This window comes from Nuphar pumila, chromosome 16 (genome assembly GCF_984573655.1).
Source record: "Nuphar pumila chromosome 16, dmNupPumi1.hap1.1, whole genome shotgun sequence".
Classification (NCBI taxonomy): Eukaryota; Viridiplantae; Streptophyta; class Magnoliopsida; order Nymphaeales; family Nymphaeaceae; genus Nuphar; species Nuphar pumila.
The window spans coordinates 50,958,396-50,980,096 of NC_143264.1; the positions used below are offsets into that span (position 1 = coordinate 50,958,396).

Sequence of the window (21,701 nt, forward strand, 5' to 3'; positions counted from 1 at the left end):
CTTGAACCCAACTAGGTGGTTCACCTCTCAGCCACAGTTTTAGAGAGATTTTGTCACTTTGTTTGTGGGTGGTGTGTAGACACAACTGTTGTTATTGGTATACCCAGAAAGTGACATCAATGGATGTTGATTTCCCTGGTATTCTGATATTAGATATTAATTTCTAATATCCAGATGGATGGTGTTGATTCCTAATATCGGTCAAGGGCTAAATGTGAGACCCAGTAATAAAATACAATTTGTGTGCTAAGCTACAACTGAGAACCTAATTTGATATCGAATATTATTATACTTGTTTTAAGTATCCACTGATTATGGTAATAAAAAGATAAACTAAATTTGTGTGCATTTAATAGGGGCATGCATATAAAATAAAACTCTGATAAAAGATAATAAATTACTCATGCATGTGCATTGATATCATGCATATTTCTATTATGCATTAGAACATACATATTTACATGTTCTCTTGTGTTATTTTAATGGTTGCATGTTAATTGCTCCCTAATGCATGATAATAATTCTCTAATGTATGATAAATGTTCACTGTTGTTTTTATAATTGTTCCCTATTGCATGAATGGTTATTTGAATAATGATTTGTTATAATTGTATTCCTCAAAAGTGTTGCATGAATCTTATTTATGTTCTTTTTACTCATTTGATTAATTAGAGGGACTCATACACAGGATCTATGATTCTGACACCCTTATTTTTATGTTTTTCACAGCCTCTGAGGCCTAGTGAGGGGACCTGCTATTACAATGAGCTATGAAGGCTACATGATTGCTTGATAGTTTTACTCAAAGACAAAGTAACTTCATATTTTTGGTCTATTTATATTCATTTGCACATGTTTTAAGACTCTATGCTTTTAATTAATAAAATTGGTTTGGTTTGGATTATGGTAATGTAAGATCCTTTGTGGTTGTGGATTGGTTATGACTCTAAAGGCCCTTGGTCTCTGGGAATGATTTCGTAAATGTTTAAAAAAAATATTACTTTTTAACGGGTATGAGTTGGGGTCGTTATACTTTCAGCCACTTTGCATGTGAGTGGTGTTGTTGAATCAACTGTAGTTATTGGTATACCAAGAAAGTGGCATCTGATGTACTTGATGTCACGACATTAGGTGTTGATGCCTAATGTTTCGATAGATGGTGTTGATTCCCGATATTAGTTGAGAAACAAGTGTAAAACCTAGTAATTAAAATATAAATTGTGTGTTGAGCTATAACTGAGAACTACCTTCAACCTCAAAAACTTTGTCCATTTTTTAGTATCTTTGAGTTATAAGAAAATATGAAAATTTAAAATTTGTGTGCATCTAATAGGGACATCCATGCAAAAGTAACTCAGATAAATAACTTAACAAGTTATTCATGCATCATTTATCATTTAGCATTAGTTTCATGTATTCCTGAATATTTGATTTAGCATGATATTGTTCAATGCTTGTTTAAACACTAGAATGGTAAGTTAGTTCTGATAAATTATTGTCTATGATTTTCGCTTAAATTTGTACATGATTTAATTTATGATATTTCCTTATTGTTGAATTTTTAGAGCAATTCATACGAGGACTTCAGTTCATACCCATTTTTTAAAATTATTTTTCAAGCACAGAGGGTCAGTGACGAGAGAGACTCACTGGCTGGAGGACTCGAGGGTGTATGACTTGGTGGCCCGGGTTCTGATGTCCATGGGATGAATAGAGTTGATTTTTGAATTTTGAACTTTCTTGAATTATTTGATTAAATAAATAAAGTTTAATTCATTGTTTTGAATTGACTTTATGTTTCGAATGGTTGATGGAATGGGTATATTAAATTTGTGATGCACACTTAGTCCTTGAGAGGTTTTCTGCGATTGTTTCAAAAAAAAATTTATATTTTTCGAGGGTCAGTTTGGGGTTGTTATACTCTATTTCTCTCTAAATCCCACCTCTCTCTTTAAGGACATCTCTCTCTCTCTCTCTCTCTCTCTCTCTCTCTCAAGGGTTTGACCCTCTAACTCTATCACATTGGTGAACAAGACCTTTAGTAGGTCGAGTCCACTAATCTACAACTCAAGGTTTAAGCATTCCAAGCTCATGCCAACCCGAGTTCCCCAAGGTCTGCACCTACTCAATTCGAAACCTGGTGGATCTGACATCAACCAACTCAGTCCCTCCTCTCAAGTAAGTCAACTTAGTCTGTGGCCTATCCCAAACCTAAGTGGGAACCTAACTAAACTCATCTAAGCCTACCTGAATCCCGTAAAACCCAAACAAGTTGTTAGAATTCTAAAATTTATGTAGCTCTAACCGCAACGAATCTAAGCTTGCAATTTGAACAAACTGTTCCTCAGGGGGTCCTTAACTAACCGTTCAAGTTTCATAATTTATTGAGCTTTTTGTATGAAAAACTCAAATTTAGAACTTGGGTATGTTTGTCCTTGTCCTTGTCCTATTTTGTCTAGTTCATCTACTTTCAAAAATCATATCTTCTTGTTCCTGTATTGCCTACCCTTGAAATTTGGACAAAATAAACCTCGTTTAGGGTGTTCAGAATCATCCCTCTAATTTTGGAATTTTCTTGTGGCACCATTTGAGGGTTTTTATTTTTCTCCCTAAACCTGTCAAATGCTCATATCTTGTTTACCTGTGTTAGCCTAGTTGACCCAGCTAAGCTTACCCATGCCCAAAATTTTGTACCCTATGCCCGAACATATATCATCTTCCAAGGATTGATCTACTATCTTATTATCCACACCTCAAACTCTTAAAGATCCTTCTCTGATCCCCCTCAGAATCCTCCTGTGCACTATCCAGCTCAACCTCAACCTTTGGTTGAACATCCAATCCAGTTAAAGGACCCTCACTCTCTTCCACTTTTTGAGGACCCTCAACATCAATCTCCACTTCAATATCTCTAACTTCTCTATTCTCCACCATCTCCTTCACTTCAGGCTTCACATCCTCCCCTTTCTGATGTACCTCTTCTGCCCGTTATTATTGTTCCTTTCCCTCTATTATACACACTGATGCAGAGCATCTAGAGACAGAAGCGGATTTGGATCCCAATCCAAATATCCAGACCCATTCCGGACATCGCTACCCAAGGCGATCCACACGCTTGCAGAACATCCGTGGTCCTAGTGGATCTCCCAGTTAGTTGATGCTCATCATGATCCTTTTATTGCTTTGATTCTATTACGGAATCATATTTTTGGATTTTACTTTATCAATAGTTATTTCATGTATTTTTTTTTATTTTTTTTAGGAGCCGGATTCTACGGATCCGGATAATTCTGGTACCCTGTAGGATCTTTTTGTGGTACTAGAGGGTGTATGGGGTCCAAGGGTAGTTTTTATTTTTTCGCAAATTCGCTTCTCTCTTGGTGTTGGTGCAAGATCCAATTCACAGCCTATTTGAATCCGGATCTTGATTCGTCTTCATGAAGGGGGTCCTAGGTGGCACCACTTTAGTGTGGTCCATCTTGGACCTCATTTGAATTCATGTTGACCAGCCCAAAGTCAAAAATGGACTGTTGGTGGAGTTATTAGCATTTGACAAAATCTAGGCTTGCACACTCATTTTTGGTTCAAAGCTTGGGAAGGCCAAGGTCTCTTTATTGTGGCTCTTCCCAAACAACTTAAGCCCTTAACTAGGGAGGTAGTCCAAGGGGTAGGGGGTCTTGTTCAATTTCAAAATTAGTAGTGTGGCTGGTTCTAGAGTGAGAAAAAACAAGTTTTTGGTGTGGTTGGTGCTAAAAAGAAAGCTATCTTGGTGTGAAAGAAAAATCGAACTTCGTTTTTGTGTGGAAGGTGCTCTTGTGAAGAGGTTCTATTCGTGGTGGCTGTTCTAAGTTTGATCGTGGTGGTTGGTAATCCATTCCTACTGTTTGTGGTTCATCTTGTGGCATCGATTGCTTCCCAACGACGACCATTATCGATTTCAGCCCGGATATCAACATTGATTCTTCGTTCTTGTCCTTTACTACCTTGATTCATATTTGCTTGCAATTGTTCATGTTTTATTGTTGTTAAGTTGTATTGAATCATTAGAGAGTTGCAAATACATGCTTAGAGGAGTTTTATATTAAAATTTGTCTTCTTTGGTCTTAAGTTCTTTCGGATTATTGTTGATGTGTGTGAATGAACTCGGGTTCTTTCAAAAGGACCAAATCGCTGTTACGAGATAACAGAAAAGTCCCTGATAAAACATCCGTATCAGACTCAATACTAAGCAGATTGTCGTGTTATTCAGCTTTCTGGAAAGCTAAGAAGATTTCCTACAACTTTGTAGTTGAAAAGTTTCTGAGATTAGTTCATTTGAACCCCTGAATCTGTCTGTTAAAGTCTCGGTCTGATAGTCATCCACTGTCACCAGTTTGGTTCAGAACCAACTTAATAGTGTTCAGTATTTTCTGATTATCTGGAGATTCTCTTAATGAAATTTCGATTTTTTTGATTCTGTGGAATGTTATAATCTAGACCTACAACTTTAATGTTTTTGGTTTTGATTGAATCGTTGCTTAGTTGTCTCAAAAATATTGATCTTTTCTGCTACTGTCGAATCTTTGAATTTTATTTTCTGAAACAATAACTCATATTATTCCGAAATTCAAAAATTCGTAAAAGACTGTAGAAAATTCCAAAAATTGCGATCTTTAGTGTTCTGGAAAGGTCTTGATCTGACCTTTATTTCGTCAGTTGTGAGTTTGTCCAAACTTCAACATTTAAAGGGTCAAAATTCTCTTCAAACAGTCAACCCCTGAATTTTGATAATCTGTGTTGGACTTGTTTAGCAGTCCCGGTGTCAAGTCCGTGGAGCAATCGTTCTTGCTCCGAATTCAGTATTTTTAGATTTGTTGGAAAGCTGTGCAAATCACGCACAACTTTTATTTGGATCTCCTCTGTCGAAATAGAGCGCACAGATCCCAAAAATCAATTTTCCAGAGTTCTGTCTGGACTCTATATCATTTCAGCTTCCGCATGCGTTTGGATCTTGGATCGTGGATCGGTGTGTACCGAGTCCACCGTAGCATTGCATCACACACTCTCCATCTCTATCTCATCATTGCCACTACAGGTGGTTGCGTCTTCACCTTCCTCTAACCAAACATTGAGGTTAGCAACAACCTCAAACTGAACCAATGGCTTGAACTTCTTCACCACTGACTGTGCATATGAGTTTCCTTCCCCCCTCTCTATTTAGATGCTTTTGGAATGGTAGACATGAATTTGGCAACAAACTCCTCAACCTTTTTTTAACTTTAACCGTATATTTGGGCCACATTAAAGGTGTTAGATGTTACTTATTTGAGCACATATTTTTGGGTTTCAACTTATTGATGCTGCATTCTTTATGAAGAATGTCAGATACCCAGGTTTTTGGCCACAAAACAAGGTCCCTCTTTGCCCCCTTGTCAAGCCTACCTTGTATTTCATAATAGAAGTATCACCAAGTGTTTAATTTTTTTTTTTGGCTTTTCCTGCTATGTTCCAACAGTAGCACATAGTGTGAGTGTGGACCCATTCGAGTCAGTCTCTTCAATCAAACAAACGGGCAATAGAAATATAAAATAGGCTATTAAAAAAGCATTAAAAACAAACAAACAGAATAGACTAATGAAAAAAAAAACTAAAAAATGATGCAAGTGTTTCCTACTCATGGTTATAATACAAGATATGCAACATATAAATTAAATTCGAGGATAAAGACATACAAATCATTAAGAAAACAAAACGACAAATGAAAATTCACTGACAGATAATTTAAACAAAGAAAAAAATAAATTATACTATTGAACATGCAAGGATAACTTGAAAACCATACAATACTTTCATAAAAGAACTGACTCATGCCAATGTTTTAGCTATTTATTGATTCATGTCATTGTTTCAAAAAAGTAATTGATTCAACTGTTAAAGATGTGCTTATAAAAAAAACTCGCCGTAGATGATTATAAAAAGTTGTCGACAAAGTGCCACCGTCGATGAATCATAAAAACTAGGAAAATTCATAGGCAAGTCATTCCTAAAATTTATAAATGTTTGGGAACTCAATAAATGAGTCAAAACATTCACATATAGAGCAAATTCATAACGACAAAATGCGAAGGTTAGTGACATTCACTAAAATTATATGCGAATGTCACCACACATTTGCGGACCTCTTTGAAGATCATTTATTTAAAGGAGATTCACATGGTAGCCCATGAATGTCTAATATATATGCGAAAGTAATACCTTATTTGCAGAAATAGACCAGAGTGCGAAGGTCGAGGACATTCATAAACATTAATATGAAAATGTCAACATACATTTGTTGACCTCTTTGAGGTTCAGTTACTTAAATGAGATTCACATAGTAGCTTGCGAATGTCTTGTGTGTATATATATATATATATATATATATATATATATATATATATATATATATATATATATATATATATATATATATATATTTGTGAAAGTACACAAATTCTAGTAACAGAAAGTTCATAAATTTGGTTATATGAACTTTGTGAGGTTTGCAAAATCATCGTGTGAATGTACTTTTTAGTAAGAGGTTGCGAGATTGGGACATCATGCTTATATATCGCACAAACCTCGGAAGATTCGCTCGTGTGAAAGATAAAAAGGTCTTAAAAAGTCAAGCATTTACGAATTTGGACATGGACAGATTTAAAAAATTATAGGGCATTACAGAAAACGTGTAATTTTCCCATGTAATGCGGTCATTTTCTCTTTATAATTGAGACTACGGCACCAAAACCTTTGAGGCGGTGCGACTCACAGGTCCAGGTCCTGGACAAAACACCATGGTGTGTCTAGATGGCATTTGTCTAGCGAGTCAAATACAGAGTCGTTTGGTTGGTGAACAAATCCCGTGTAGAAACAAATGGTTCTAAAATCTTTTGTCCCTCCGGTGTTGGAACAAACACTGTTCAAATTCGTGCGGAACAAATGGCAACGTTTTGATCCAAAAAAAAGCCCATTATTCCGAACGTGTTTGTCGCACACAGGGAGGTGCGACTTTTGTGTGCGGAACAAAAGAATTACCGCGATTTCTCCACCTCTCTCCCCGTTTCCTTTCACGCGAGAGCAGCACGGGCCTTCCACTCGAGCTCTTGCCGCTGCAACTCGGATCCATCTTCGGCGTCACTCACAGCCATATCCGGTGTCGGGCTCCGTCTCCGTTCGGTGAGATCTCTCTCTCTCTCTCTCTCTGTCTTTCTTGGTTTAGTTCCTAAGATGGTTGTGATCAAGTTTGGGCGAAGTTAATTGTTTCAGCAGATAAGGGTAGGTATTCATGATTGTTGGAGTAACCACCAACATAAATTTCGCAATTCCGACGAAAGCTCACCGTCCATCGCTTCACCCACCAGCTCCGTTTGCTGCTCCAACCGAGCACTAATCTGTCACCTGCACTATGAAAAAGATGTTTGAACGATGTGCGCCATGTGTTTGATGTGATGATTTTGTGAGATGTTATATTCTGTGCTGCCATTGTTGATGAGTAAGCTAAATTTGAGAGGGTCGCAGTTTTTTGTTTGGATTTTGCAATCGACTTTGGGGGAATGTGAAGTTGCATTCCAACCGTTTGTTATAATGTCTGAAAGAGATGGTAACCGATGTAATGGCCTTATCCGAACTCCGTTTAAAACACCTCAACAAATGAAACTTTGATTTTATTTGGGATGCTAACAAAAAATTGATCATTTGTAAATTAACTCAGAGGAACATACTCCAGTCAATCATGTTGAATAAAAGAACTTGGTACTCTTATTTTGTATTTTTATGTATGTCTGTAATTGCAAGGACTTCCTTTTTCAAATACCATGCATTATATCCTGGACAGTGTGGAGGATACTCAAGAGTAGGGTGTGGTGCAAGGCTATCATCAATTGAGTACTTTGCATGGAAGAAGCAAACATAACAAAAACATGAATATTAGTGAAGTCCATAATCTGCATTCGCACCAGCTATTTGCTCACAACATGAGTAACAGTCAACATGGGGATACTCTGGCACATCTAATATTGCTATTTTTCATTTTTTTTGTAGCGATAGAATTGAAAATTTTGACATCTACATGCATGCTCATTTCATGCATCTCTTGAATAGTCCAAGTACTTTGGAAGTTGAAATTACACAGGTATGCATGGGTTTGGAAAATTGCTTCTCGAGCATCTCTATTTCAGTTATCTTAAAGAAAAAGAAAAAGAAAAAGAAAAAGAAAAAGAAAAAGAAAAAGAAAAAGAAAAAGAAATTCAGAAAGATAAATTTTGAGAAATCATTTTCCTAAGTGGAGTACTACAATTCAAGAAGATGATAATTATGGTTTCCCTACTTAAATCAGGTTTGCACCATAGTCACAAATCTTGGGAAAATATTGGTTTAGGAAAAATCCCTCAAATCTATTTTTTCTCAGAAAAATCTCAAGATATGATTTTATTCGGGATGTGTTACTGTTTTTTCTTTTGAGGAATTAAAAATTGTTTAAGGAATTAAATTATTTTGAGGAATGTGTTAGTATTTTTTGGCAAAAATTTCTTGTCCAGAACAAGTAGTCTTTTTAGTTCAAAGTTCAAACAAAGATTTATTTCTTCAGGACAAATTGTCTGTCAACTCAAACATAGGACAAAATCTGGTTAAGGATAGCTTGTTCAGGACAAGCTTGTCTTAGCACAAGCTTATCATGGACCAGTTGTCCTGAACAAACTGTTCTGTGAATCAAACACACCTTAAGGCTCTTTTTGGGAGCCGGTGTTGGAGATGAGATGAGAGGGGTGATGAGAGTGGAGAAGGAAAAGGTAGATGAGGTTGAAGTTGTCAACTACATCCTCGTGAGGATGTAGTTGAAAATGGCCCATCTTACACTCAACACCATTCTCATCTCCCAAAACAGGGATCCCAAACACCTGTGGGAGTAGGTGGTATTAATTAAACCCTCATTAAATATCATCTCCTCTCCCATCTCAGGCTCCCAGAGTCTGGTCTGGGTTCGATCTGTTGACACCCTTATTTAACTCCTAACTCCCTTCTCCCCGTACCCATCGTCCTTTTTCCCACCGTCTTCTTTCTTGTTCTTCTCATTCATTTGGTCAGCCTCACTGAGGAGGCACCCCAACTTCTGTGTTTCTGCTCACGAGGTAATGACGCTCCAACAAGATACAGTTTTGCATTCAGTGGAACCAAAAAACAGTAATCATTTTTGTGATTCTGAATAGAAAAGCTTCTGTTTTTTTATTGGGAGCTGTTGGTTGCATTCTACATAAACTCGTTCCAGGAATTACTGTCTAAGTTTTTAAAAGAGAGAAGGTGATGGTCCACCCACTAAATGGTCTATCCACTTGTCCTTCACTTCAAACTTCGTATGTAGATGTACTTTTTTGGCAAATCTGACTGTATGTATGTGATCTCCATGGTTGAAAACCTACAAAGTCTCTTGGATCAAACTTTTTTGATGTGTAGGTAGGATTTTGCAAGAATTTAAAATTCAATGGTTCTGAAAAATTCTACGATATAAACTCCTACTAACTACGCATAAAAAAAGGTTTGATCCAAGAGTCTATTTGTAGGTTTTAAACCATGGAGATCACATTCGTATGGTCAGATTTGCCAAAAAATACATCTACATATGAATTTTGAAGTGGAGGACATGTGGGTGGACCATCCCCCTTCTCTTTAAAAGATACCTATTTGTTAATCTAATGTGTTATGGCTTCCTACGCTGTATTTGTGTATCGGATGAAAGCCATGTTATAGCCTTTATCTGTGATGATTGTGAAAATTGGGATGTGTATTGGAAAACTTGTTTGTTCACTTTGAGGTAGAAAGTCTGGACAATATTCTTGGTTGTTAGTTTTGTCTTCTTAGTTGAAGTTTGTGCTGCTGTATTGATTCAAAAGTTTGTTTACATTACATGGTTTTGAGTTAAGTTTGCAGCTCTGCTTTCCTGCATTTTATCCATGTTAGATCTCCTTTGCCATCATTTTAAGGTTGGTAGGGGGAAAACAATTTGCCCATGTTGGATCTAGTTCAGCCATAAACTTATTCTAGTTCCATAGTTTATGTTCATTGTAGCAGGAGGACTACTGCCTGTCAACTTCTATTAAAGTTCTTAGGTAAGCTAATGTCGGCATGCCTAAACTACTTGAGGATTGCCATTTTTAACCAGAGTATTGGCAGGCCAAACATGTGAAGAGTTCTTAAGCTTTGTTTGTTGAGACTTGCACTAGATTGGTCTAGAGCCTGGTGTTAGATTAAGACTAAGTCAATAGGTGGTTTCAATATGTTTCGATAACATAAGGAAAATTCAACTGATTGTAGCTATTGATATTGGGGTCTTCACTAATTCAATCTGGTATTTTCTTTTCCTCCTGAAGAAAGCATACTAGGTCATAGACTTGATAATTTGGCTAGCTTTGCAAGCATATGAATATGTTCTTTCCAAATCTTTTATTAGATGTGGACATTCTTGCAGAACATAATTTTGTGCAAATGCTTAGACATGGAGCCATCCCAAGCCCGTTGTATAGTCATTGGTCATGCCCATTTCCTAAATGTCCATTTGAAATTTTAAGAAATCTCTATTTTTCTTGGCTAGGATTTGAGATTTTGTGTCCAATCCTTCCACATGGGTGATTCTTCTAGTGCAACAATTGATATACAAATATCAAGGGAGTACTGTCATCAGCTTTGGATAGCAAGAGTGTTTCTTAATCTCCACTGAAGTCCATGACTGATTTTAGGCATAGTCGGTCTCGGCAAGGCAAGTTCTTGCAATAAAATAGGTTTAGTTGATAAATCTCAGGAATAAATTGATGCTTATAATTTTCTTAAAATATAAAAATAGCAGAAATAAGTAATAAAGTAACATGTTTAAATAATAAAATGCACATATAATAAGAGAAATAAGAAAAACATATTTAAGATATAGAAAAGAAGTAAAACAGTAAAAATGACTGATAATACCATGATATTATCGCAATAATATTGTGGTACATAAAAAATTTTGATTTTTTCAAAATATCATGGTATTTGCCTTTAATTTCATCTTATGAATTTACAGTGATATTATCGTGATATTTTCAAAATATCTCCTATATATGTGACTATGATTTTAAGTTGATTGGATTCAGATTGTGTCAGCCTGTCAGGTCTGATCTGGATTATGGGGGAGGTTCAAGTGTCCAACCTTTTGTTCATGTACAGAAAATCATCACTTAAGTATCCCATTTACATTGGAAAAAAATATTCTATAATATAGAAGCTCACATATAGAATATGTGATGCCCAAATTCCCCATGCGCATAAACAAGTCAATCTTTGTCTAGATTGAGTCAAATTGCTAGCTGGAGTGCAAAGAAGTTGTATCTTAACCAAGGATCTTGGGTTTTGGTTTGAATGCCACAAGGGGCTATTCATTAGCTTGTTGAAAGAGACAAGAAAAATGTTGTCAGATTCATGTTTAGATCTAGAAAATGATTCATTCGTGTATGGCATTCAATTTATATTGAACATACAATTTAGTTATGATCCAATGGTCTAACCTGATCTTTCCTCTAGCTGCAGTGGGTTTGCCCAACAGAATTGAATTAGTATTTGTAAAACCATACAATAAATAGGAGTTAGGAAGGAATCCTCATCAAGTATAAGCTAGAGATCTTATTTCCTAGTAAACAGATGAACATGACTACAGATCGTCTAAAAATAAAAGTCTGGTTTTCATTTTTCTCCTGAACATCTTAACTTTGTGGTTCTTACATATGCATATCTTTAAAACTTTATGTTTTTGGAAAAGGGATTCATGATTTCATATGCGAAACAACCAAACTCACTTTATGAAAATGTCCATTTTGTGATCTTTTCAGACTTTCCATAGGTGTCTTAGCATCAATATTATATGAAATTTATCCCTTTTTTATAGAAGTGCTTTAGTTTAACTGTCACTTGTAATGTAGGGATGGGCAAAATTTGGGTTTTGGTTCTCTTTGTTTTCCTGGTTCTTTTTGATGTCGTTGATGCAAGAAAAATGGTGAATGTTAGGGACTTATGAATTTGGGGACATGATATGAACATGATTTTATTTGAATTATTACTGCTGATTGCTGTCAAAAGATTATATTTTAAATACAAGTTTTTTGGTGGTTATTTCCTTTTATTTTGTTATTTTGCTGTCACTAATTGAAAGATCGATTCTTCAAATGTGAGGCTATAAACACTAGGTTCTAGTTTATGTGCACTGCACCATTTTCTGTATAAGTGAAGAACAATAAATAGAATTATACATAATCTTGATCATATTATTATTGTATGTTATCAGTATTGATGATGCAAAACATGTTTAGAGTTTTGAGATACTTGAGGAGAAGCCTTTAGAGTTCTTTTCTCATATGGCATATTTTATGATGTAGTTGTATGTTTTCATATGTGGATTTATCTAGCTTCTTGATTATAGAAGGTCTATTTTAAGACATTGTTTATTTGTTGGGGGATATCTATCCCTTGGCAAAGTATGCAATAATATGTAGTGTTGAGGTCATAGTGTCAAGGCAAAGTATGGGGATACGAGACTTGGATTGTTCGAGGGATTGAGGTTTAAGTCAGTATTGAGTGAATTGACCATGAAGTGACTCTAAAAACTGTTCTTTGTGGTTATACCAAGGCAGCTATAAACATTAGTTTAAATCATGTCTTTCTCGAGCACAAAGCACATTAATTGTAACGCCCCAAAATCCAAGACTTGTAACTTTCTATGAAAAGTTTGAAAGCTTCGTAATAATTCGTTTATCAGAGTTTTTAAATAGTAATTCAGCGGAAATTGGTGTTTAAAATAGCAAGTCAATGGACCTTGGGCGCATTACAACGCAAACTTCTCTTCACAAACATATTTGAAACTCCATATATTTAAGAAAACAAATGTAATTTTTAATAGTTTAAGACTTGTACAAAAGAGAGATTTTCAAGAAAACCTTTATGCAAACTTACAAAAATGTCCTTATGAGCGAAACGTCAGGGAAAGAGTCTAATCTTGATCTCATCACGCCATCGTGCTATCATAGTCCGAAACATCACCTGCTCATAAAATGGGTCAGTTTCACGAAAAACTGGTAGGTGCACAAGTGAGACAATGTGGAACTGAAATAAACAATTATAAAAAAAATTGAGTTATATCTAGCATGTGCAATAGACTATGCTAACATGAATAATTGAGTATGCAAACAAATAAAGGTTTTTGATGTGAGCAATTAACTATAAAATCCAGTGAGCTATCAACTATCACAAGAAAAGAGTTCACTCTACACAAGACATAATTTCACAGCAAGTAAATACATTAATCATAAGGTGCAGACAATTGCACAACAAACGGTTTATAATCTATACGCGGTAAGCAATCACACGGCAACAGTTATATTAATCACAAGATGTAGGCAACTTATAAGACAAACAACTACATTAGTTCTAATTGTAAATAGTTCGTAGATTACGAATTGTAAGTAGTCACATTCGTCATAAGAGACTCAAGCCAACAAATGCTACATTACAACAAACACGAATAGTTCAACCAAGTAGTAAAGTAAGTTACATGTATCATATTGCAACTAGCATAATGCTATTATCATAAACATTTAACTAGTACGAGCAACTAGTTATTACTAGCAAAGAACTAGTGTAACACTACAACAAGCGTGTATAATTCAATGAATAATATACTGAACTATAGAGCAAACAAGCAAGTCATGTCCCAACACTCACATCTCAAATAATGTGAATAGGTTAACTTATGTTTCGATATTAACTGGTCAGGCGGGTACACATAATGTACGATTCGTAGAAACAACTGAGACTAATCTGAGAGTATATTATGTCATGTATTTTAGATACCCCAGGTAGCTAGCTGAGTCCGCTCCTAAGGGGACAGCCAGTGACCAAGAGAGTAAATCCCAAAAGGCATAAGTGACCCGTAGATGCATCCAAACTTCTGCAGAAGTGGTCTGAAAACTATCTTTTGTAGACCATTTCTCTTAACTCTAATGACTGGGAAAGCAGAGTCTTTTGCCCAAAATAGCTATTAATGACCTGTCCATCAGAGTTTTGTACCATCCCGTTCTCTCTGTTGGCGGGAGTCAGCGGGTCGAATGGGCACGATGGAGGTTTCTTAACCGCCGCCTCATTCTACTAGCTCTGGTATGCTAGACCCACTCGAGCATCTTGCCTGTGAAGGTGAAACCATCACCATTAAGTGATTTATACGCACCATTGCACGTTCGAGGTAACTACACATCTCTCATCCTACTCACTGCAATACGCAACATACCTGTTCAAAAGTACAACCACGATGAGAGGGGAACTTATTGTGAGAGTGAAAACGTCACCATTTTGTGGTCTCAAACACATGCCATTGCACGTTCGAGGTAAACATAGACCTCTCATCCTACTCATCATAGTACGTAGCGTACTTGTTCAAAAGTATAACTACGATGAGAGGGGTATGGATATCTCAAAGAAAACCCCAAACAATACTTTGTCAAAAATACATTATGTAACCATTCAAGTTCAAACTTGTCATGCTCTGGTCCTTTAGACTGTCATGAGCCTCTTGTCTGATAGGTGATCATCAACATTACATGATTAACAATAGTGTGCAAAAACAAGCTTCGAGGTTACCACAGACCTCTCGTCCTACTCCTCGTAGTCCAAACATATCGTACATATCTATATCTAAAAGTAAGAGAGGGGCATGGATTTCTTAAAACATCGCCGGCCTCCATCAGTATAATCTTGCAAAGGAAGTGACAAGACAACCTAACAAGGTCTTGCAACAGAAGTGATACAACAAAAATCTAGTGATGGTGTAGGTCCCTCAGTAGGACCCTAGCCCAACCCATGCACAAGTCCCTAAACAGGGTTATCTGAGCTGCATCGAAAACACGAACCGAAGTTGTAAACACTTCTCCCAAATACATCGACTTGGGAGATCCAACCGCTCGCTCGCAAAAGACTTTCAAAATCCGCTTTACAAAACTATTCATTTTAAAAATAGGTTTGCACCTAAAAATCATCTTTTTTGAGAGAACCAAAGTACATAAGTGTGCGTCGTGTCTTTTAAAACAAATAAACGAAATGAAATACGCTCAAGCTGCACTTAAGTGTAAGTCAGCGAAAAGTGAGCTCGTGCACAATACAGTGTGACAGTAAAGTGCGATCGATCCTCAAAGTGCAAAACTATGTGTCGAGCACAAAACCTCGTAAACAATGCACAAGGTACGAAACCATACCCCAGCTAAACAACCATACAAGCAAGTGAACACACAAGACAGTGCACAAGGTACGAAACTGTACCTTGGCTAAACAGACAGGCAAGCAAGTAAATGCATAAGGTAGTACACGAGGTACAAAACCGTACCTCAGCTAAACGAATGCATAAACAAAGTCTATGCGCAAAGCATGGCGACAAAGTCGAAGCAGTAAAACAGTAACATAGGAATCAAATACATTCGAAAGTAAGGCAGAATGTAAGGACAAAAAGTAAGTGCAAAAAGTAAATACAAAAAGTAAGCCTGGACACATAAAGCGCGGCAGCAACAGAAAGTAAGTGCAAGAAAAGTAAAATAGGAAATAAAAGGCCTAGGCGCATAAACCGCGAGGCAACAGAACGAAAGTGCAGAAATTAAAAGTGAAAGGTAAAAAGCCATGGCGCATAAAGCGTGGGGCAACAGAAAGAAAAATGCAGAAATTAAAAGCGAAAGGTAAAAAACCATGGTGCATAAAGCGTGGGGCAACAGAAAGGAAAATACTGAAATAAAAAGCAGAAAGTAAAAGCCTAGGCACATATAGTGCGGCGACAACAGAAAAGTAAAGTGCAAAAAAAGTAAAGCGGATAAGGATCGCGAAACCATGTCTTTGAGTTAAATGCATACATATATAGATATACGTATACATATTGTCCTTAGTCTTTTCTTTTCTCATTTTAAGTTTTAAGTGCTTAATTTAGGTTCGTGCATTGTTCTTTGCACAACTTTCTCCTACCTTGGGGAGTTGCGGGTCCTCGTACGCTTGCGAGCATAAATACATAAGGGCTCGGCCACAGGGCACGAGCGGCTTCATCGTGCAACCTGAGGGCCGGCGGGTTTTTCAGCGTAATGGTCGATGATCGAGGTTGGAGGCCGACGATGATGGAGGCGTCGATCAGAGGAGGGGTCTAGCAGAGGGGCTGCCAGACTGAGTGAAGGCAATGGGTCGTCGGCGATCGTCGCCGGAGCCTAATGCAAAAGAGGTGGAGTGAGAGGGAAATGGTGCTGGGGGAAAAGTCGGGGTAGCAGGGAGAGAGAAAAAGACAACGAAGGGGGGGAGGGGTTACCTGTGGGGTACCCGACTCAGGGGGAGTTCGGGGACGACACAGGCGACGACAACGGTGCTGAGACTTCCTTCAACGGGCGAAAAGGGACGAAGGAAGGAAAGGAGGTGGTCGACGATGTCGGGAACGAAGGGTGCCAGCCAGGAGGGCGCCAGCGAAGCCCCCCGGAGCGGGGGCAGCGACGACCGACGGTCGGACGGGAGGATGGAGTGGGGCGTCAGCTGAGGCCACTGGCGCGTGAGGTCGGACGGGAGAGGAGAAAGGAAGAGCATGGGAGATGAGAGAGCATCGCCGACGGCGGCGACGGAACGGAAAGGCGATGAGAGAGAGAGAGGCGGAGAGGAGAGAGGGTGTGGCGAGGGGTTTTGCCCCTCGCCCGCCTGAGCTTGCGTCTTTTAAAGACGCAAGCTTTCAAATTTATGAGAAGCCGGGTCCGGGTCGGGCTCGGATCTGAGTCCGACACGGTGGACCAACCTCGGCACGTGTCTGACACGATTTTTTTTATAAGAGGACTTTACATTAATATCGGTTGCCAGTTTGTTCATGACAAAAGGATGTTGAAAAATCCCTACATCTGAATTTAAAGTTGCCAATGCTTTTACAAAGCTTGTCCCCAAGACTTATCTATCTCTTAAGCAAGTTGGATGATTGGCATCTTTAACTCAACTTAAAGGGGTGTTTTTATAAAGGTTGTTTGTTTGAATTTTGGGTTGACTGGTTAGGAAGAAATAGTGTAGATTTGAAATCCTTTGTAAGGGTGAAATAGTTGTTATCCTATGTAACATAGACAATCCATGCACCTGCCGTACCCATGTCGGCACGGCTTGACATGGGTACGAGTATTGGACACAGTACGGGTTCATGTTTGGTGGTGTCGGGTCCAACTCTGACCCAACCCAACATGAGCCAAATAACACAATTTTTTTTGTGTGTTTTGACCTAGGTCAAAGGTCGGGGCCATTTTGGTCCCCACCTTGACCCCGATAAACCCTTCCCCTGCTCTCGTTTTTCCTCATTTTCCACCCTATCCTCTTCCCTCCTCCACGATTGGCTGCAACACTCCTCTTGCCGACCTCTGTCCCACCTCCGGTGGGTGGTGAAGAGGTAGGATTTGAACCATCTTTCCTTATTTTTTTCATTTTAAGGTTTTTTCATGAACAACAAGGGAAACCCCATGAATTTTCATTTTAGTGGTTATTTTTCCCAAAAAATCATGGGATTTACCTATTTTTTGCGAGAAACTCCTTTTTTTGGGTGTTTTTTTTCTAGGGTTAGAATGAGGGTTTAAGGTTTATGAACCCTTTTCCTTTTACAGTGAATATTTTTTGTTTGATTTATTGATTCTAGTCTAGGGAATGCGTACTTATTTTGTATTTTTGTTGGTTTTTGCATGAGGACCTGATTTTGGTGGGCTTTTTTTCCCCAAACCCAAGGTGGTTAATAAAGAAGATTATATTCAGTTTAAAATTTAAGTGTATACTTTATATTCAGTTTGTATTTGTTTTACATTTTTAATATAAATGTGTACTTTATATATTTCAGTTGAAAATTTAGATATAAATTTTTATTTTATATTCAGTTTATAAAAGTTTATACTCAATTTCTTTTGATGTCAGTTCTTGATTTTCTCATGTGTGGTTTGTTGATTTATTCTTATGTGGTCTTTTTGGTTTGAATTGTCAGATTGTTGTTAAATGTTAAATTAATTTATTATTGTTGGAATTTGATTCTTTAAAATTTGTATTTATGTGAAATATGTTGTAATATGTGTATTATATATATATATATACACACACACACAGAGAGAGAGAGAGATGGGTAGGTGCGAAATTGATAATGCTAAATGATAGGTGCTAAATGGTTTTTTCTGCCCTTCCGGTGTTTTTTTGCAGTTCCAACCCAATAAATGTATTGGGCATGGTTGATTTACGAGGAATCCACACCTGGATCATGTGTTTTCGATGAAAAAAATGATATTTGGAGACTCGAAAATTTACAAAGATTTTGGACCATTGATTTTTCGAACCTTATAAAAACCCACCCATGTGTCGGAATCGAATACTTCGAGAGCTGATCCCTATAAAATCAAGTACATAGATCACATCTGTACGGTCAGAATTTAAAAATAAATAAAAAAAACCCTGAAAAACTCATTTAGCATGTATCATTTAGCACCTACCCATTACTCTCTCTCTCTCTATATCTCTCTCTCTCTCTCTATATATATATATATAAACTGTGTCCCCGTACTCACATTGTTTGGAATTGCTGTATCGTACCCTCCGTACCTGCATCCGCACCTGTACCTATGTGACATAGCTGTTATCTTTCACTCTTACTAATTTAAGAACCCTAGCAATGTCAAAAAACACCATGGACTAAATAGATAGAAGACTTATCTTTGTTGGTTATCACTCAAATGGCTTTGTTTCTTATTGGAGTTGTTATCTTCTTAAAAGTTTTGCAAAATTTATAGCAGGAGAATGTGTTTGATAATTTTGTAACAAGGTTGATTGTGTAAAACCTGAAGCATCTGGTGAAGTCATTATTGATGTTTGATAGTTAGACTACAAGTTTAATGAAGTTTTAGTCTTTATGTTATCATGGATGAAACCCTTTGATTGGTTGCAGGATCATTCATTTGTATGCGACACCGTTTGTTTCCACAAACATAAGAAATTTTTTGACTTGGGCATGGCTACAAAGTTGTCCCTTTCTTGGCTACTGTTGCATGATAAAAAATATTTGGTTTATTATCCTACAGGGATGGAGACTGATTTCAAGCATAACAGAAATGTGGAGGATGAGGAGTATGTCTTGCTTGATCTTGAAAATGTTTGTTCACAAGTTGATATTTCTCCCAATTTACCATATGTCTTATCTGTAAGTGTGGACAAGTTTATATTTCCCCCAATGTACTGCCATATCTGTAAGTTAAGCATGAGACTTGCTGTTGCTTTTCTTGTTTATTTCATAGTTTCCCATGATGTTGATGCTTCCCTAAAAATTTGCTTAGTTATGTTCTCCCATTCTACTTAGATATTTATTTTATTAATCAAACTTTACATTGCCCAGAATTTAGGACCCTGTATTAATCTACTTTGGTGGATCAAAGTGACTTTTATTGGGCTTGATATATTTTTCGTCATAAAAATTTGGTATCCTATAGGAAGATAGTTCACTTGGTTGATCTCCATGAATAGGACATTAACATGGACAACTTACTATCAGAGGGATAGAAATGTCAAAAACTACTTAAAGAGGAATCTTGCAAGCTACAGAAAGGATGCTAAGATGCCATGGCATATTTGTTGGTTATGAGGTGCTGGGCACCCACGTGGTCAAGGGGTGAACATTGGAGATAAAGACATCCCCACATCTCGTGTTCAAATCCCACCATGGGTGTCTCCTGTGCGTAAGCCAAAGCAGTAGGCTCCCTGGGGGCAGGGGTTGACTTAGGTTTTATGTCACTGGGCATGGCAGCCATAGCTCGGCAAGACATTCCAGCATGTCAGGTCTCTCTGCCCGGCATCAGTTTTCCTGTAATAAACAAACAAGAAACAAGGAAAAAAAATTCAGCAAGGGTCGCAAGACACAAATAAAGTGCATCCTATTATCCTCTAGCAGGAGACACAAAGGAACTTCTATTGGCAGCATCTGCTGGTTTGAATCTGAAGCAGGATGAATGATGAACCTGGTATATAAACTTGAAGGTGATAAATCACATCATAGGTGGCATTCATAAGTTTTTTGAACTAGTCTTGTATAGAGGTAGAAATAATGTAGTTACTAGAGACAAGACTCCTCATCTGGTCACTCTTATTGGAACATATATTCATTTGTTTCATTCTAAATCTCTTTTTCTCTCTACCAAATACTATTTCTTGATATATAAAGGAATTGTCTTTGTTTGCCAACTTATTAGAAATTTTTGCCTTGTATGTTTGTGAGGATGATCTTTACACAGGAAAAATGTTCATTGGTGGAGAATAATGTGGGAATATATACATTCAAATATATGTCTATCTCATAGTTGAATTCAAAATTCAATTCTAATGCAGTCATGTCTCATGTTTGTGTTTGGATAAGCCAAATATTTGTCTTTTATGACTCGAGGATCCAAATCCAGATCCAATATCTAAATTCTCAATTTAGATTCACATTTACAATATTTCAAATCCGTTTTAGTTTTTGTAATTCATTCAAGTTCTAAATCCTTCTATTGGCACCGTTTCCTATTTTCATTTGATGCTTGGGATTATAGCTTATGTGATTGTTATCTAATCTAACTCTTATCTATTGCACTTATTATCTGAAGTCCATGCATGTAATAGATGCAATCAAAACCTCTAATATGAAATAATCTGGTTGAGAACCCCAAAGAAGTCCATCAGTTCACAGCCTATTTGTAAGAAAAGCTGCAACTTGAAAACCTTAGACCACAACATTTTGGGGGCACCGCTAGTAAAGATGAAAGATTGCCCTACTTCAGTGATATGCTATGTGTAACACCTCAAAATCGTGGACTTGAAACCTTTTATGAAAAAGGTTGAAAGCTTTGAAATCAATCATTTATCAGAGTTTAAAACAAAAGTTCAGCGGAAGATCAGGTTCAAAACAGCAAGTCCCTAGACCTTGGGCGCATTACAACATAAATGCAGACTTCTCCTTATAAACCGATTTGCAACTCAAATATATATTTTATTGAAATGAAATGAAGAACCAAGTTTTGGTAATACAGTTTTAGAAATCCAGAGTTCTAATCAAAATAGATGCTTTCAAAGAGACTTTATACCACATCTATCAAAAGTGTCCCCAGGAGCGCAACGTCGGGAAAGGGCATTGCCTTGAGTGCATCGCGTCATCGTGCCATCGCAAGCTGTCTCAACCTGTCCACCACCTGCCCATGAAATGAGTCAGTCTCACAACAAACTAGTAGGGGTGCAAAGGACAAGAAAGAACAAAAGTTGCAATAAGTAAGATAAACGCTAGCTCAAGCAAGAACTAGCAGATCTAACCAAATGTGCTGTGGAGTAAGCGAAGCTCTAGTAAAGCAAACAACTACACACAAGAACATGAAGGATCAGAGTGCTAAACAAACAACTATAGCAATCCCACAGATACAATAGGGGAAGAGTAACTAACTCTATCCACCAGTCAAGCAAATCAATTGCATAAAATAAGTATTCATAACACTCGTAATACATACAAGTACCATTATATGGTTCAGTCGATCAGCCAATAGCTATAATAAGCAATCACGTAGCAGTTATATCACAATATACAACAACTAGCATAATGCTAGTATTATAAGTAATTGACTAGTATGAGAAGCTAGTCATTC

General features: G+C 37.2%; 1 protein-coding gene across 1 annotated transcript in view; it reads left to right on the top strand.

Moving 5' to 3' along the window:
* Positions 1 to 7,060: 7,060 nt before the first annotated feature.
* LOC149813237 (uncharacterized) overlaps positions 7,061 to 21,701 on the top strand; it is a 70,269-nt gene continuing 55,628 nt past the window's right edge. Inside the window, exons 1-2 of the mRNA XM_089991976.1 lie at positions 7,061 to 7,194; positions 19,122 to 19,240. Coding sequence (XP_089848102.1) covers positions 19,124 to 19,240 — 117 coding nt within the window. The 5' untranslated portion in view covers positions 7,061 to 7,194; positions 19,122 to 19,123. The remainder of the gene's footprint in view (positions 7,195 to 19,121; positions 19,241 to 21,701) is intronic.